Source organism: Plecotus auritus (genome assembly GCF_963455305.1).
Source record: "Plecotus auritus genome assembly, chromosome: 5".
In the NCBI taxonomy this organism is placed as follows: domain Eukaryota; kingdom Metazoa; phylum Chordata; class Mammalia; order Chiroptera; family Vespertilionidae; genus Plecotus; species Plecotus auritus.
The window spans coordinates 48,574,636-48,593,270 of NC_137776.1; the positions used below are offsets into that span (position 1 = coordinate 48,574,636).

The window sequence follows — 18,635 nt, forward strand, 5'->3', positions numbered from 1 at the left end:
GCATCATTTTGAAGATTCATTCATGTAGCATGCACCAGAACTTCATTTCTTTTTATGGCTGAACAATATAAAGTGACTTATTTTTAAACCAGTGGCCCAGTGCACAGATTTGTGCCCATTGAAAGGAAATTAATTAGAAGAAATATTTTAATATCTCTATTCGCTCTTTCTCTATAATAGAAGTGTCAGAGATGAAAGAAAATTAGTAAAATGTATATGAAAATAACATAAATTGATTAATAAATAAACAACATGATATAACAACAAAGACATATAAAAACAACAAAAACATATGAAAACAATAAAAACATTATATAAAGATAACATTGATAAAAACAATGACTCATAAATTGATTAAACTTATTCTAATATCTCCCTGTATACCACATTAAGAGTAAAACACTTTCAGAGTGCTTGGCTAATTTCCCTTGTGATGAAGTATTTACAATTTTAATGCCACATGCTCTTCGAACTCGAGAGAAAGCAACATATAACTGACCATGTCAGAAAACGGGTTCAGGTAGGAATATTCCTGCTCTGTCTAGAGTTTGTCCTTGTGATTTATTAATAGTCATCGCAAATGCTGGCATCACTGGAAACTGTCTTTGAATTAATTTAAATGGGAGGCCAGTGTCAGATGGGGACAAATCAACTCTTGAAATCAGAACATCTCCTTCTGCAGATCCTGTTAATACTTCAGCTTTGATTATGTTAGGTTGCAATCTTGTGATAATAAATCTAGTACCATTACGAAGACCCCATTTACTATTAAGATTTCTCAGTAGCATGATGGTTGCACCTACTTTCAATTTTAATTTATGACATGGCATTCTTGAAGGAGTAATACTATTAAGAAATTCTATGGGAGCTTTATATGTATTGCGCATGCATGAGTCAACGTTTATTTTTAAATGCCAGTGCGCGTCATATGTACTGGCCTGTCAGTCAGACAGTCAGATGGACGGACAGTCGGTCACTTAACCTTTTATAAATATACTAGAGGCCCGGTTCATGAAATTCATGCACAGAGCGGGGGTCTCCTCAGCCCAGCCTGCACCCCTCCAATCCGGAACCCCTCAGGGGATGTCTGACTGCCGGTTTAGGCCCTGACTGCCGGTTTAGGCCCGATCCCTAAACTGGCAGTTGGGCATCCCTCTCCCAATCGGAACTGCTGGCTCCTAACTGCTCACCTGCCTGCCTGATTGCCCCTAACTTCCTGCCCCCCCCCCCCCCGCCAGCCTGATCATCCCTAACCGCCTCTGCCTGCCAGCCTGATTGCCCTTAACTGCCCCCCCCTGCTGGCCTGGTCCCCCTTACTGCCCCCTCTGCTGGCCTGATCGTCCCCAGCTGCCCTCCTCTGCTGGCCTGGTCGCCCCTAACTGCTCTCCCACTCCCGGCCTGGTCGCCCCTCATTGCTCCCCCTGGCGGCCTGGTCACCCCCAACTGCCCTGCTGCCGGCCTGGTTGCCCCCAACTGCCCCCTCTGCTGGCCTGGTTGCCCCCAACTACCCACCTGCCGGCCTGGTCACCCCTAACTGCCCCCTCTGCTGGCCTGGTTGCCCCCAACTACCCACCTGCCGGCCTGGTCGCCCCTAACTGCTCTCCCACTCCCGGCCTGGTCGCCCCTCATTGCTCCCCCTGCTGGCCTGGTCACCCCCAACTGCCCTGCTGCCAGCCTGGTTGCCCCCAACTACCCACCTGCCGGCCTGGTCACCCCTAACTGCCCCCCCTGCTGGCCTGGTCGCCCCACGCAGCCTGCTGTTCAGTCATTTGGTTGTCCCTCACTAACTCCCCTGCCAGCCTGGTCGCCCCATGCAGCCTGTGTTCAGTCATCCATCCAGTTGTTTCGGTCGTGATGGCCCTTGGCTTTTTATATATTAGGACTTAAGACCCAATGCACAAATTTGTGCATGGCTGGGGTCTGGCCGGCCTACCCTGATCCGATCAGGCAGGACCGGCCAGGGGGAGGGGATGCAGGAGGTTGGGTGCCGGCCCCGCCCCCTGGTTGAACTTCAAGTTGAACTCCCCATGGAGGGGGACAATTTGCATATTAGCCTTTTATTATATAGGATAGATTGTTGATGCTTTTGTGTTTCTTAATTGACTTTCCTTTCTTCAAATAAATCACTCTATATAACAAAGGTAACTCTGAGTATTGAGTGTTGGCTGAGTATTTCTTTCATACTTTCTTGTAATGGTCTATTTATTATTTTACCTTTCTGTTTCTCAACTGTAACTATAAATTTGGGGACTGGGATAGGGAGGTATACACTGAATTGAAGGCAGGAGTTGAGAATCTCACTGGGCCTACTGAGTTGCTGAATGTTTTAGAGCAGATTGTTTGACTTCTTTAGACTTTCTAAGAGTTCTCTAGCTCTAAAGTTGCATGAATATATGATTTGCCTTTATGAATATTCTGGTAGACATAATGTAGGTGTTCAATACAGTTCATAGATTTTATATTTTAAACAAAGGGCTACTTAGTTAGAAACCTGCCCAACTAGTCTCAAATCTGCAGGGGCAGGACGTAGATAACTGCTGAGCCCTGGCCTCTCAGAAAGAGGCAGTTGTTGCTTGATTCCAGGGGCTGGTGCTATTTGGCACCAGAGACCTATTGCCCAAGCTTGCAATTTATCAAGAGAAACCAGAAAACTGGATATTTATATGAAATGTTACGATTTCCGAATTTTGGCAACTAATGCAACTAAAAAAATAATACTTTGCATGCCAAAGAAAATACATGTATGAGCCAAATTCACTCTGCCAGCTGACTGTTTATGACCGTTAAGGAAAAGTTCTTGGCCCTCTTCTCATAAATATAGAAAGTTCTACTACTGACCATGAAATGTGTTTTAAAGCTACATAGTCTGCATTTCATGGTAATTGTATTTTTAGTATTTAATTCCTAAGACTTATTTTAGAAAAACCAAGGTGATACGTATATTTTTAAATTTATAATCAGCCTAGTTACTTTTTTTTTTAAACTTAAAAAATATATATATTTTATTGATATTTTTTACATAGAGGAAGGGAGAGGGATAGAGAGTTAGAAACATCGATGAGAGGGAAACATTGATCAGCTGCCTCCTGCACACCCCCTTCTGGGGATGTGCCAGCAACCAAGGTACATGCCCTTGACTGGAATCGAACTTGGGACCCTTCATTCTGCAGGCCGACGCTCTTATCCACTGAGCGAAACTGGTCAGGGCATCCTAGTTACTTTTTATTTTAATTTTAAAAATTACTCTTACAATCAGAAGACATAATTCTAATTTTTCATTATAAAAATTGCAAACACTTCAGAAAAATACAAAATAGAAAATGAAGGTCTTCTCTAACTCCTCCCCTAGATCACTACTGGTTTTGTGTTACACATTCTTGTACTGTCCAACCGTATCATACCATACCATTGCTCTTTAGTTTTGTTCAGAGCTTAAAACCACATATTACTCATTGCTTTTAGAAGTGTGTGGATGGTCATGATGTTACCTGATGTATTATAACTTCATTTGTTTTTGTTACCCTAAAATTTGTGTAATGATAACCACACTTTAGAGTTTTACTATATGTTTTAGTAGTACACCAATGCATAAGACGTTTTATGACATGTGGCCTGATGAAACAGTTTTGATTATTAGGTCATTCCTTCCAGGATTTATTAGGCACCCAAGCTCCTAATGTCACCAAGGATGCTTTAGCACGATAGTGAGGGCATAATTCCTGAATAACATCACTACAAAGTCTTTCCCTCAATAGAGGGCAAAGGCATGTATACGTCATTGCTTTGGATATAATATAATTTATGTAATTTAAACATATTTCAAAGTGTTTTAAGAAATACAAAATGTAACATTGAATGTAAAATGTGTTTTAGATGAATGGGGGCATAAAATGGAATGTAAAGTGTAGGCATGTTCTTAATTGGGAAAATGGGAAGCATGTTTCTCTAAAAGGTCATGTTCACTCTGTAGTTCCCTATAGTCTGCACTTTTGCTGATTGTGTTCCCATGATAATGTTCAACATGCTCCTTTCTCCTTTGTATTTTTCATAAATTGTTGATGACATCTAGAATAGTGATTCTTAACATGGGGGCTGCTATTGGCATCTAGTGGGTAGAGGACAGGTATGCTGCCAAACCAGATACAGTGCACAGGAGGCCTCCACAACAAGCATTATCCAGCCTAGAATGGTACTGTTGAGTGCCAAGGTTGAGGAACTCTGATCTACAGATTTGTTCAGATTCAAGTTTAATTATTTTTGGTCTAGTTCTCTCTCTTTTTGTGATGTTAGTGGCTAATGATTATTGCCCAGGTCCATTAATTTGTTAGAGCTTTTCAAAAGGCTGATATTTTAACTTTATTCATTCCTTCTTTTCTTTATTATCTGGAATACCTCTATGAAAAGAAACTTTTTTCATCAATTATTTGGTTACCCTGAATTATAGTTCATACAGTAAAGGCAGTTTAAATGCTTGATGTTTTTTATTTTTGTACCAGCCAGTAACATTTTATACTTTATTCTAGGTTGATCTCCTATCAAGAGTTTTTGGCATTTGAATCTGTTTTATGTGCTCCAGATTCCATGTTCATAGTGGCTTTCCAATTGTTTGACAAGAGTGGAAATGGAGAGGTGACATTTGGTAAGGAAAAGAAAAGATTGTAAGTGATAAATGAAGTTAGTGAGGCTGGTCCAGTCTTAATTTCTAAATCTAGTAACTGCATATAGATTGCTGGTTATTTAGGAGTTAGTCAATAATCGAAGTATTACTTTCCTAAAAGGATTTACACAGGTAAATGGTTTTATTTTCTTGTAAGCATTAGACTATTGCAAAAAATTAAGGAACCTAGGAATGTCATTACTTCAGCTCATTGAGTCATTGACACTTTCACACTCCTAAAATAGGTGGTGTAAAATTTTCTTGTTCTGAGCCAGCCTGGGCAAAAGTCTTTATGAAACAGACTGTGAACAACAACGTTCTTTAAAGGACTTCTGGGCAGAGCGTTCAGAGCTTCTCTGTAATGTCTTTGGAAAATTGCTGCTAGTCATTTTAACACCAAGAATGGCACTAAAGGAGGTTAAGGCAAGAATAGTTAGCCTTTCTCTGAACCCCCTTTTAGAATTCTGGTTTTAGGAAACAAGGCTAAGGTATTAAAATTGCCACCTGAGTTGGGAGTAGATTCTTTGATAGGCAAATAAGTTAGCACATTGTTGATGTCTCACAAACTATAAACTTGGATTTCTGTTTGTCATTATGTATTAATCTTTAATGACACTTATTTACAGAAATTAGTTTTTGTTTAGGAAAAGTATCATCTAGTTTTTCCTGCAATAGGCTTTTTAATAAAAATAATGTAGTTTTTTTAAGGACTTTGAGTGCTCCATCCTTTCTTTTTTTTAAATTTGGAGTTTTTAAATTTGATAACACAACACATAACAGTGGCCATCTTAACCATTCTTAAGTGTATAGTTCAGTAATGTTGAGTATATTCACATTGTTGTGAAATAGATCTCCAGAGCTTTTTCATGTTGTAAAACTGAGCTAGATCCCCATTTATGGTGTGAATTGACATCAGTATGCAGTAACTCTTGAAAGTTGGGCTTTTCCTGAGCCACAGCACTGAATCTTTATTCACTGTAGAATTTGTTCTAAAACAAATACTTTTAATTAAACCCAAAGGAAGGAGTATCACTGCATGGTAAGACTGGTGAGAACGTACAGGTGTTCAGAAGGACCAGTGGTGCCTTTGCTGTGATCTTAGTGGGCACATTTTGTAGCTTGGCATTGATTGTTTCCTTCTGCCCATTAGCCCAGTTGTCTTCTGAATATGATTTTCTCAAATAAAAACCTGTGCAGAACGTTTCAGGTTCATATGCATATCTTGGCATTCTCCCTGCTTTGGAGCACTCTCTGGCCATTATGCCTCCTAAGGAATGTTGACTTTCCTCAGAAATACCTAGATTCTGTAGTTTAAAGCATAAAACCTTTGTATCTCATCCTTCAGCATTAACACAGTACTACTGATAATGCTGCATTTTCTCTTTTCAGTAGGTATCACACACGCTCATATGTCTCACTTCCAAATGTGCACATATGCTTGGGAAATACCTTGATACAAATATCTGCATTAATGACAGTATATCTGTGCTTCTATCACGTGTCCATTGTGTAAGATTTATATTTCCCCAAAACAAATTGTGATTTATCTTGTACCTCCTATCTTGATATCATGGTTCTTTGTGTATCCTCCATTTGATTGATTTTCCCAATTTCTATTTTGAAAAATTAGTCACTCAAGTCAGTACATCTAACAGACTAACAATAGAGACTCATACCATTGTTGATTAGTATGTTAAAATGAGTGTAGGAAGTAGCTGGTTTATACCACCTTAAAATTTCATTTTATAGAGCTTTAGCATTTTATAGATCTTTTGTTTTTCCCTCAGACTATGATTTATGATTTATGATTTTAAGAACATATAATTAGGATTAAAAGCAAAACAAATCAGTTTTAGTTTTTATAGCACCTAGTTTGAACTGAAGAACATATAAACCCTCGGAAATCCTGCTTTCATTCTTCTCCATAATCTAGAGATCGGAAGATTCTTATGGAATAAGGTAAAGCTGACCCACCTTTCAACATTGTAACGGGGTCCCTGGCCAGCTGGATGATTCTTTTGATAGTGCTCACCTATTTCCTGGGTACTTTGACCATTTCCCCTTCCTGCCTTGCCTTCCTAGTTTTGAGGATCCATTTTTAGATGATGTTCTTAACTAAAATGAAAAGTATCATAATGAAAAAGAGAAAGTTTAATTTCATATTCTTAAGAAACGAGGAAGAACATCGAAACTGTTAGAAATGCCATTTTACAAGATTTCTAAGGCTATATTTCGAGACTGTATAATTTCAGCATAAGAAAATAATCTTTATAGGGTTTTTGGATCTGTGATAAAGGTCAGTTTTCATGTTTGTATCCACTTAATAAAATGAATAATGCTTATGTATTTACAAATATAGTTTAAGTAAAAGCAAATTTTAGATCCATTCTAACTTGAAATTCTTTTCACCAAATGGCCTTGTGTTTTCTAGTTTGAAGCTTATTTAAAGAATAGTTTTGTGTTGTGCACATCTGGAGAGAAAGGTGGGAGAGAATATTGGATGCAAGGTGTAATGGAGTGGGGAAAGACTGGTATGCCATGGGTAGCTCTCATAGACTGTAATGATGATGTTATCTGTGTACTTGTATATATTGTTCTCATCTATGCTTTTGTTTTTTTCACATCAAATTATATATTGTGTGCATCTTTCAAGTATTTATATAAGTAGTAATATTGAATAACATTTTCTTGAGTTTGGGCAAGTTTTTTTTCCATTGTTAGAGATGCCTTTACTCTGGGGGAGAGGACTTCCATTGAGACCTTGGTAATCCGTTTCAGAATATGCAAGCTCAGGAGAGGATTCTGGGGTTTTTATAAGAGGGAATAAAATCATTAGATAATTGTTTCCTTTTTGATGTCCCTTTAATACAACTTTTAGTGCATGCTGTGGGTAATTACTTAATGGCTTGTATATCTGTTACTGCCTGGTGGCATGAGCCTTGTAGAGGCCATTGCATGACTGGTGTGTGCTAGATACAGTACAAATATGTCTTGGTCTTACTGTTATCCACTAGTGTACTGGATATTCTGCTTGACAGAATTAGCTTGAGGTAACCTAAATAACCAGTTACACTACATTGTATTGTCAATAGCTGATATATTTTTGTCATAAATTAAGAAAATAACAGCCTTTTGCTTTAACAAAGATATAATCATTAAAATAAAATGACCACCCAAACTCTTCATCTATTAACTAGTAAATGAATATAAAACATGTTATACATTCTCAGTTTTCTATTAAAATATCAACGTTGTGTTCCAAAGTGTTTGCCTGGAATGGGAACTCTCCGAAGTGAACTTTTCCAAGGGCACATCTTCACCCCCTGATTGTAGGATCCTCCAAAAGCAGAGATTCCTTTTGATTTTGTATTGTCTTTGACCATCAATATGTATAGCAAATAAAAATGTGTTCCGTTTGTGTCTCTAAAGTAGACTCTTTCCCTCTAAAGGGGAGAATAAATTAGGCATAACCACTGCTATTACAGAAAGGCTCAGGAGATGGTAGGCTACATATGAAAAATGTTGTGCCTTCTCAGAGGAAACAAACTGTAGACATGGAATAATATGAAATACTAATGCTAATCAATACCCAGCTTAATTGGTAAGAATTAGAGTTTCACCTGGTGTTCAAATTAAATCAGGAAGAAATTTTGAGGCTTGTTTCAGTTTTTGCAGAGAAGGTCATATTAATACTCAAGGCTATTAGAATGGCTATAGAGTTTGAGGTAAAAAAAAAAAAGACATGCTGTTATTAGTTTTTATACCATTTGGTGATAGACTGTGAAAGCATCTAGTTTCTATAGAAATAGATGCCTTTTAAATTAATCTTTTCTGAGAAATGGACCTTTCCATATATTTGACAGCATGAGTACTCTGTTGACTGACTGTACAGTAGTCCCTCCTGGAGATAGGTAAAGTGTTAACAGAAACACTTCCCCTCAGGAAAACAGAGGAGGTCACCCAGAAACTAATGACCCACTGGGAGTAGAACCTAGAAGGCTGGGACTGAGTCTACATGCTATATTGATTGGGACTTCCTCTACAAGTTCCTGTTGTTGATCTTTATTTTGCTGTTGTTTGTTTTCTTTTTTGGTCTCTTAGTTGTTTCTCTTCTTTCCCCCAAGTTTTCCTTCACTAAAAAGCTCTTTACCTCCTCAAGTCTTGCCATTGTTTTTGTTCAGTGACACACAAGGATATTCATTGTTCATGGTGGAAGTCCTAAAGGCCTCTCTGACTTCACTTTAAGAACTGTGCAGGTGAAACTCAGCTGTTGAGGACTTTTTCCCCCTGACAATAAAAATGTTTGGTCTCAAGCCTGTAAGTTGGAAGCAGTGGTTCCTGCTGGGCTGAAATCCTTGGAATCAGGATGTCGTTGGGCTGATGGTAGGTGGGCTGTGTCACAGGGCTGATGGCTTGTATACCTACAGGAGGAGTTCTCTGGCCACACCGTTGGTACAGCAGCTCCTTCCAGGCTCATTCATGGAACAGGCATGGCGGCAGTCTTGGAGAAGAGTGCCAGCCCCGGTCAGAGGTAATTTTGTACTGCAGAAAGGTGAACAAGACCAGTAGGAAGCTCCCATAAGGACCAGGGGAGGGATGAGGGTGGATGAGATGGGGAGACACAGTGGGGAAAATTAAGACCTCTGTTAAGACATATTTACAGAATATATATGCTTCAATGTATATTTCACCTAGTCCAATCATCATAAGTGACTGATTCAGCTAAACTGACTAATGTTATACGTCTGTGAACATTTTTACTTAATCACAGTTATCATCATTACCTGCCCTCCTGACAAATCATTGTGCTAGTCTCCTTTGAGCAAAGGGAACATAATGACAGGCTACTTTTGTATCTGGCCCCAATTCCCTTTTCAAAGGAATTAGAAACGATCTCTTTCCATAAGCCCATGCTCTGCAGGAAGTGAAAAGGTGGTCTATTGTTTCCTATATGTCAGAAAATGAATGGATTCCTATTTCTCTTAGCAATGCCAACCTAGTATAAAACACTAGATCATGATCTTGCTGCCAGTAAGATGTGACTGTCGTATCCCTTTCATCCAGACCAGAACTGTGGCTACTGAATTAGCACTCCAAGAAGTGCTATTTAGAGCTCAAGACCCTTGTTTGCCACTGGAAAGACGGGATTCTCTGGGAGGACAACTTGTTATGCAGTGTCAGTTAGATGTACTAGGTACATTTGAGATTATTGGTGGTCCCTTTCATGTCATGCAGAACCTGACAAAAGCTGGTAAGATAAGAACATCAGCAATACAAGTATACATTCTCCAGTTCTGGAGCTTTGTCTAACTTTTTTGATAAGCACATCCTGGTAAAAGTAAAGTGGTAATTAAGTATTGGACTGCAAAATAATAGTGGTACTAATTATTTCTGTGAGCTGCCTGAATTAGCCTTAGACAGTTGGCAGTGTAAATAATAACAGAAGGAAAGTGGGATACCTCAAGAGGTGCCAAAGTAGGTTTGAAATTTTGTTCATCCTAGTAACTATAGTTGTAGACTGTGACATAGCTAAAATAATTAACAGCATCTAAGGGTAGCTAATAAACTATAGCACATTATAATGGTCATAATGAAACCATATAAAAGCTGTCAAGTGTCCACTTTAGGAGAAATAGGAAAAGTTCAAACAAATACTTATGGAAAATGACAGTTCAATATTTGGGAGATTACTAAGAGTAATTTAGACCATCATTTTAATTGTTTTGAAGATGTTCTGATATCTTAATTAGAGGTTGCTAGGAAGTTTATAAAATAGGATTTTAAAGTTTTTATTATAGAGCTATTTTTCTAAATGTAAATTATACATTGTAATTTTGGCTTACACATTGTAATTTTTTGTGATAAAAAAATAATTTTCATAATTTTTTGTAGTTTGAAAGCTTCTGAATTTTTTACTTTATTTGATATCATTTCACACTTGAGATTCTGCTATCTTCTGATCACATAAAGGGAAGTCAGTGTTATTCCACCATTATATAAAATCTAGGTAGTAATATGTACATTTTTTATCAAATAGTTGAGTTTTGGGACTTGTGACCTTTAAAATAAAGATTATCATAAAATAATTTATTACCTTTAATAAATAATATTACTCAAATATGGGTAGTTATTTAACTTACTCTGTTCTGCTTTCCATTTATTTCTTATACTACTTTTTAAAAATATTTTTATTGATTTCAGAGAGGAAGGGAGTGGGGGTGAGAGAGATAGAAACATCAATGATGAGAGAGAATCACTGATTGGCTGCCTCTTGCACGCTCCTTGCTGGGGATCGAGCTTGCAATCTGGGCATGTGCCTTTGACTGGAATCAAACCCGGGACCCTTCGGTTCACAGGTGGACACTCCATCCGCTGAGCCAAACCAGTTAGGGCTGCTTTCCATTTTCATGTTTCCTTAGTTTCATACATTGTTAGACTTTAAAATAAGGATAATTAATTTGGGAATAGAAACTGCCAAATAAATTGGAGAATTCTAATTTTTTTTCTGATCTATCAATATTTTTAGCTCTAAATATTTTATTGCAACCCTTGTTATTTTAACTATCTTGTAAACTTTAACATATTTTATAATGTGAAGCTTCATGTAAATTTAAGGGTAATCCTTTGTGTTGGTTAGAAGTCAGGATCCCATGAATTGCTATTGAGTTAATTTTTTGTTTTTAGAAACAAAACCCCATAAATTTAATTTGTGTTTATGGAAAGTAAAAATGATTTGAAAATACTTCAATACTGTTGCTACTTAGGCAAGAAATAAATGCTACATTCCATTTGAAGCAAAGATGAGAATCCCATCTCCCCAGTGACATCCAATGCCTTCTTCCAAGTTACTGATTGGTGTGACCTATTCAGAGCTGTTATATATGTTGAGTCCAGACTGGCAGGATTTCTAGTTTAGGATGCTTACACTGCATGCCGTCCCCACCCCCACCATAGCAATGCTTTTATCAAGAAAAAGAGGTATAAAAAATAAAGGGAATCCATTAAACCATTTACAACATTGAGATATGTATCTTATTTAAAGAATTTGAAGAAATTAGAGAAAATAGAATAGTTGGAGATTATAAAATATTAAACTTGCATTTACTAATTCTTTAGTATAATTAATTGATAGCTCTTGATGGCAAAACCCTTTCACTAATATAATTGACTTAAATTTGAAAATAATTTTGTTCTTTAGATGTCAGTAAGGCTTCCTGCTTTCTTAACTTTTTAATGATTTTTTTTTTTGCATGAGCTTTTAAATTAGTCTCTCCAGTCTATGCTTATTAAAGTACCAGTCATTTGTGAACTGACTTTTATAGTAAGAGTAGAACTGTGTAAGAAAGTGAATGACATGGTTAGTGCACGAAGACAAGCTATTAGACGGTTTTGGTTGTATATTACACAGTGTGACTGGTTCTTATCTAAAAGTTAGTATACTTTGTTTAGTCCTTCTTTATGTAAAAGTGAATCACTAATTTCACTTATCTTAAAATATTTTAATAGTTGAGACTAATAATCATGGTTTTTATGAGGATTTTGAAGCTTTGTGTCAAGACCATATTTTTGACAATATCAGAAGCTTTTAATAAGGTGCTTGCTGCTGAGCTAATGATATGCTTTTGGTAGTATTTCTTATACCTATCTTCAATAGACATATTCAGGGTAGTGTGAATGTAATAATCAAGCCTCAATCAAACCATACTTAGTATGACAAATATTGCATTATACTGTAATTTAGGTATTCATGCTTCTGATAAAGGGCTTAATTCGACTCCTTGAGGAACCGGGAAAACACTGTTGATTTTATACTGGAATGCAAAGTAGCAGCCATTTATAGTGCAAGATATAAATCACTTCCTAATTAAAATTATATCAAGAGAAATTAAGAATCTCATGGCCTTATATGTAATGGTACACAATCTTAAGTGTAAAATTATATTTTGTATTAATTCTGTTCCTGTGCATGGGTTTCTGGGCACAAAAATCTTTGCAGCTAATCTTAATAGAATCAGATAATATTGACTTTTAAAACTTCTCTTAATTTCTTTCTGTAGGAACATTGCAGTGGACTAAACTACTTATTCTGGATATAATTTATTTATTTTTGTTTTCCCTTTTAAGAAAATGTCAAAGAAATTTTTGGACAGACTATTATTCATCATCATATCCCTTTTAACTGGGACTGTGAATTTATCCGACTGCATTTTGGGCATAATCGGAAGAAGCATCTTAGCTACACAGAATTCACACAGTTTCTCCAGGTGAGCTGAGTTTTCATAACTGGTGTAAATATATATCATTCCTCCTCCACCTTGTTTCCTTTAAGTTTTGCTAAGTTTATTATAAAAACTAGCAATCCCCTGGGGTATTTTATCTCCATTTTTCATTTCCTACTCCCAGAAGAAACTTTTTAAGACTTTTATAATTGTTTCTTTCAGTACTTACTTCCATAGCTTTAAATAATAAACTTTTGCTGAAATTTCTACTTTAAAATTTTTCACTTATAGGAATTTTTTATTGAATTTGAACTATGGGAGATTAGTAGTTACTTCTTTCATCTCTCCCTCTCTATCACAGACTTGAAATTTTCTGTGTCTCCCTCTCCCCCATCTTATGAGTCTACTTAGATCAATATCATATTTGAATTACTATAATTTTGTAAACACTATGCATCACTAAAATGATTACTTAGAGTTTCTAGTTTCTCTTATTTGTTTCGTTTTCTATGTATTAATGTAATTTATTCTCAAACTTTGCCTCAGTTATTAAAATCTCATTTTAATATGTTTCAAACACATTAGGTATTCTATCAATTTCATCTTCTTAGAGCTCTCCAGGAGCTTTCTTTCTTTTTTAAAAAAATTGAAGTAAAATTCACTTAACATAAAATTAACCATGTAAAAGTGCACAATTTAGTGGCATTTAGTGCATTCACAGTGTTGTAGAACCACCACCTCTAATTCTAAAACCTTTTCATCACCCCAGAAGAACACCCTGTACCCATTAAGCTGTCACTCCCCATTCCTGTCTCTCACCAGCCCCTGGCAACCATCAATCTACTTTCTGTCTCTATGGATTTACCTACTCTGAATATTTCATATACAGTTGACCCTTGGACAACATGGGTTTGAACTGCACAGGTCCACTTATACACGAATCTTTTTTTTAGTAAATATGTACTACTATAAATGCATATTCTCTTCCTTATGATTTTCTTAATGACGTATTCTTTTTCTCTAGCTTACTTTATTATAAGAATACAGTATATAACACATAACATAATTGACTGGTTATGTTATTGGTAAGGCTTCTCATCAACTGTAGTCTATATTTGTAGTTAAATTTTGGGAATTTTTGACTGTGGGGGGTTGGTACTCCTAATCCTATGTTATTCAAGGGTCACCTATAAATAGAATTAATTACATAACATGACTTTCTGTGTATGGCTTTTTTCTATTTAACAAATGTTTCCAAGGATTATCCATGTTGTAGAGCATGTATTAATACTTTTCTTTTTATGTCTGAATATTATTCCATTGGATGGATATACCATATTTTTTTAATCCATTCATTAGTTAATAAGCCCTCTGTTGTTTTCACCTTCTGGCTATTGTGAATAGTGCTGCTATGAATATTGGTATACAAATTTTTGTCTAAATACCTATTTTCAAATCTTTTGTGTATATCCCTAGGAGTGCAATTGCTGGGTCATATGGTAATTTTATGTTTAACTTTTTGCTTCATGGTTGGAAGCTGGACTTTGTTCTTCATGCATAGCTGTCAGCCTGTGATCTCCCTTCAGCTTCATACTGGGGAATCCCATTTGCCTTTCTGTTATATTGAATCTCCATGTGCTGGATTTCATCTCTCCTTTTATTATGGTTTATTTCTTCTTTTTGGTGGAACACTTCCTGCAAGGGCTTCCTGAGGAAAGTAAGTAATTTTTCGTGAGACTTTTCATTTGAAAACCTCTGCTCAATTATTGAACTTAGATTGGCTGGGTGTAGAACTCAAGTAGGAGTTTATTTTCCTCCTAATTTTGAAAACATTCCTCACTTGTTTTCTGGCTTCCAGTGTTGCCACTGAAAAGTCCAGTGCCATTCTTATTCTTGATTCTGTTTTGAAATATTTTTTCCCTCACTCTGGGAAGTTCTAAATTTTTTTTCCCTTCCTAAAGTGTTTTGAAATTTCACAGTGATATTCCTTGATGTGAGTTTATTTTTATTCATTGTGCTGAGCATTCAATGGGCTTTTTAAATTTGAAAATTTATGTCCTTCAGTTATAGAAAATATTCTTATTTTCTTATTTATTCCCTCCTATTTTCTTCCTTTCTAAAACTAGTAAATATATATATATAATTTTTAAAAAATATATATTTTATTGATTTTTTACAGGGAGGAAGAGAGAGTTAGAAACACCGATGAGAGAGAAACATCAATCAGCTGCCTCCTGCACACCCCCTACTGGGGATGTGCCCACAACCAAGGTACATGCCCTTGACTGGAATTGAACCTGGGACCCTTGAGTCCGCAGGCCGATGCTCTATCCACTGAGCCAAACTGCTCAGGACTAGTAAATATATTAAATGTATAATTCTTTAGTTTTCTTTCATATTTTCCTTTTGAACTTTCTATTCAGTTTTCAATTTTTATTATATTTTTAACATTCAGGAACTCTTTTAGGTTTTCTGAATATTTCTTTTTAAAAACAGCATGCTATGCTTCCTTTGTAGATGTACTATTGTTTTATTTCTTCAAAGATATTAAAGATAGGTTTTTTTTGTTTGTGTTTTTAAGTTTTTCTTTTCCCTGCGGGTGCGTTTCCTCTAAATTTCTCTTTGTCTGGGTCTGTTTTTTATGTTAGTGGCTTTTCTCATATGTCTGATGTTCCTTGATCCTTATCTCATATTTAAGACTGAATCTTACTGGAAGCTTTTGGTTCATGGTAGGACTTAGTTAAATCTGGGCCTTACTGTGAAGTTCTCTGACTGGGCTGTTGTATTGGGGAACCTCTAATGTGTCTGCATGTTTAGGTCTTTTCTTTTGAATTAGAGAGTAATCATCTGGCCTCCCATCTGGATTATTAGGTCTGGATTTTAACATTCTGGCTGCAAAGACAACATTTGGTATGAAGATGGACTTTCATTTACTTACCTCTTTTCAAACTGGTCTTCCCTATTCTGGATCTTCTGTTAAACTTCCCAGGCAGTGAACCTCTAGTCTTTTTGCCAAGGTTGGGAAAGGGCAGAGGTGTAGCTCTGATGCAGTAAGGCAGGCAATTAACTGCTTTTTTAAACAGACTTCCATCTAAGCCTCCTGTTTTCATCTCCACCTTCACTGTCACATCCAAGAGTACTAGTCAGCCAATTTGTGAGTCTCTTGGGGGTCTATCCTGTACTTTGGATTGCTTTTTGGCTTTCTCTGTTTCTAGTTTTCTTGGTTCTGTCAAGTCATTTGTCACTTGCCCTTCTTCTCTCTAATCTTAAAAACATAGTTGCTGTCTTCTCCTTTTCCATTCTCTTTATTCTTGAGGTTTTTTTTGTTTGTTTTTTTTTTGTTCTTTTATTGTGATTTTGTGAAGCATGGAGTTTTGGAACACAGCCATATCTTTCTGAAGTTCTGCTACTTTCATTTCATAGCTATGTGAAATGCATTTCCAAGTGCACAAGACCTTTAGCTTTAAGCAAAATTTCCTTTCTTTATCATTTTCCTCAGTTCCCCTATTCAACTTTTCAATCCAGAAGCAGATTTATTTTTATCTTATCATTTATTTAATGGAATATTTATCTTTTTAGATAAAGTGTCTTTTTAGAGTATCCTTATTTTATCTTTTATAAGCTCAGGGTATTATTTTTTTTTATTAGGATGATCACAGTTTGAAAACTGTTATCTTTTAGGTGTGGGTATTTGTACAACCCAGTGCTTGTTCTAATACTTTCAATGTTAGTCCCTACCTGAATGACCTTGTAAAGTGTTCAAACTTGAAAAGTTGAAAATATTACATATTTCTCTCATTGTTGGTTCCTTTGCATTTACTGAAGATATTTTGTAATATCTATTTTACCCTGATGTTTTAATTATACTCCATAAACTGAGAGCTTTATATATGGGGCTTCTTTTTTCTTTGTGTTGCTTCTCATTTTGAAGTTCTTAATTTCAATTTTTAAAACTTTATTTTGAAAGACTTCAAATATATTTCAAAATAGAGTAGGATAATCAACTCCATGTACCCATCAACCAACTTCAACAATTATCAACTGCTGGCCAATCTTGTTTAATTTGTACTCCCCACTCTGCCCCACTACTGGATCATTTGGAAGCCAGTCCCATACACTCTATAATTTTATCTGTGATACTTCAGAAATATATCTTTAAAAGATATATGAAATTGAACTGTTGATCTAATAAAAAATGGAAAATCTATTACAATGAAGATTCTGCTTTGTTTTTACTATAAAGGTCCACATTTTCTTTAGTACTGAGTATCATTAATAAGCCTTAATCATGCCCATGGTTGGCACTGGATATTTCTGAGAGCCTAAGACATATGCATGAAGAAAACAGAAACATAAAAAACTATATAAAGGAGGAGACAAAAAAGAATGAACGAGGAAGGGAAAACATATATAAGATAGAGAGTGGGACCTGTGTTTGCTTCTGATGCTGCTCAGGAATATCCTTTCCATGGGGAACACTTTCTTTCAAGCATATTTTAAGGATGAAATAGAGACGGAAAATTCCTACTTCATTTGAAAGGTGATGTGTGGTTGGAGCTAAGGTGATAGGAAGATGGAGTGAGAAGGGGTGAAAATTCACAAATATGTGGCGATTAAACAACATACTTCTGAATAATAAATGGGTGGTAGAGGAAGTCAAAAGGAAAAGAAAAAATATTTTGAGACAGATGAAAATAGAAAAAGAACATACCAAAACATATAAGATGCAGCAAAAGCAGTTCTAAGAGGGAAGTTTATTGTTATATAAGCACCCACATTAAGAAAAATGAAAGATCTCAAACAGCCTACCTTTACACTTCAAGGAACTAGAAAAAGAGAATAAACTAAGCCCAAAGTCAGAGAAGGAAGGAAGTAACAAAGATTAAAGCAGAAATAAGTGAAATGCTAGTAGAGTCAGAAAGATAGCAGAAAAGATCAGTAAAGCTATAGGCTGGCTTTTCAAAAAGATAAGCCCTGGCTGGTGTGGCTCAGTTGGTTGGAGTGTCATCCTGTGCACTGAAGGCTCACAGGTTCGACTCCTGGTCAGGGCGATTCCCGGTCAGGCAGAACCTATCGATGTTTCTCTCTCTCTCCCTCCCCCTTCCTCTCTCTCTAAAATCAGTAGAAAGCATACCCTTGGATGAGGATCAAATATTTTTTATTTTAACTTTAGGACCAGGTAGCTTCACTGGTGAATACTACCATTTAAAGAAGAATTAGTACAGATTATTCTCCAACTTTTCTCAAAAATAGAAGAGGAGGGTACACTTCTTCCACATTCATTTTGCAAGACTAGTATTACCCTGATACCAAAGTCAGAGAAGGACACTACAAGAAAAGAATATTATAGGCCAATATTCCCCATGAAGAAAGATGCAGATATCTTCAACAAAATAGTAGCAAGCTGGATTTAATAGTATTTTTTTTAATTTATTTTATTTTTTAAAAAATATATTGATTTTTTACAGAGAGGAAAGGAGAGGGATAGAGAGCTAGAAACATCGATGAGAGAGAAACATCGATCAGCTGCCTCCTGCACACTCCCTACTGGGGATGTGCCCACAACCAAGGTACATGCCCTTGACCGGAATCGAACCTGGGACCCTTGAGCCTGCAGGCCGATGCTCTATCCACTGAGCCAAACCAGTTAGGGCAGGATTTAATAGTATTAAAAGGATCATACACCATGACCAAGTGGGATTTATTCCTGGGATACAAAGATGGTTCAGTATATGCAAATCATTAAATGTGATAAACCA

At 36.4% G+C, this 18,635-nt stretch overlaps 1 protein-coding gene across 3 annotated transcripts in view; it reads left to right on the top strand.

Moving 5' to 3' along the window:
* The window catches only part of SLC25A12 (solute carrier family 25 member 12), a 183,806-nt gene that overhangs the window by 118,271 nt on the left and 46,900 nt on the right, over window positions 1-18,635 (top strand). For 2 of the 3 annotated variants that reach the window (XM_080667655.1, XM_080667656.1), the window contains exons 4-5: window positions 4,524-4,639; window positions 12,782-12,921. In XM_080667655.1, coding sequence (XP_080523781.1) covers window positions 4,524-4,639; window positions 12,782-12,921 — 256 coding nt within the window. Of the gene's footprint in view, window positions 1-4,523; window positions 4,640-9,022; window positions 9,189-12,781; window positions 12,922-18,635 lie in introns of those variants that run through there. The other variant, XM_080667657.1, reaches the window with a different exon arrangement.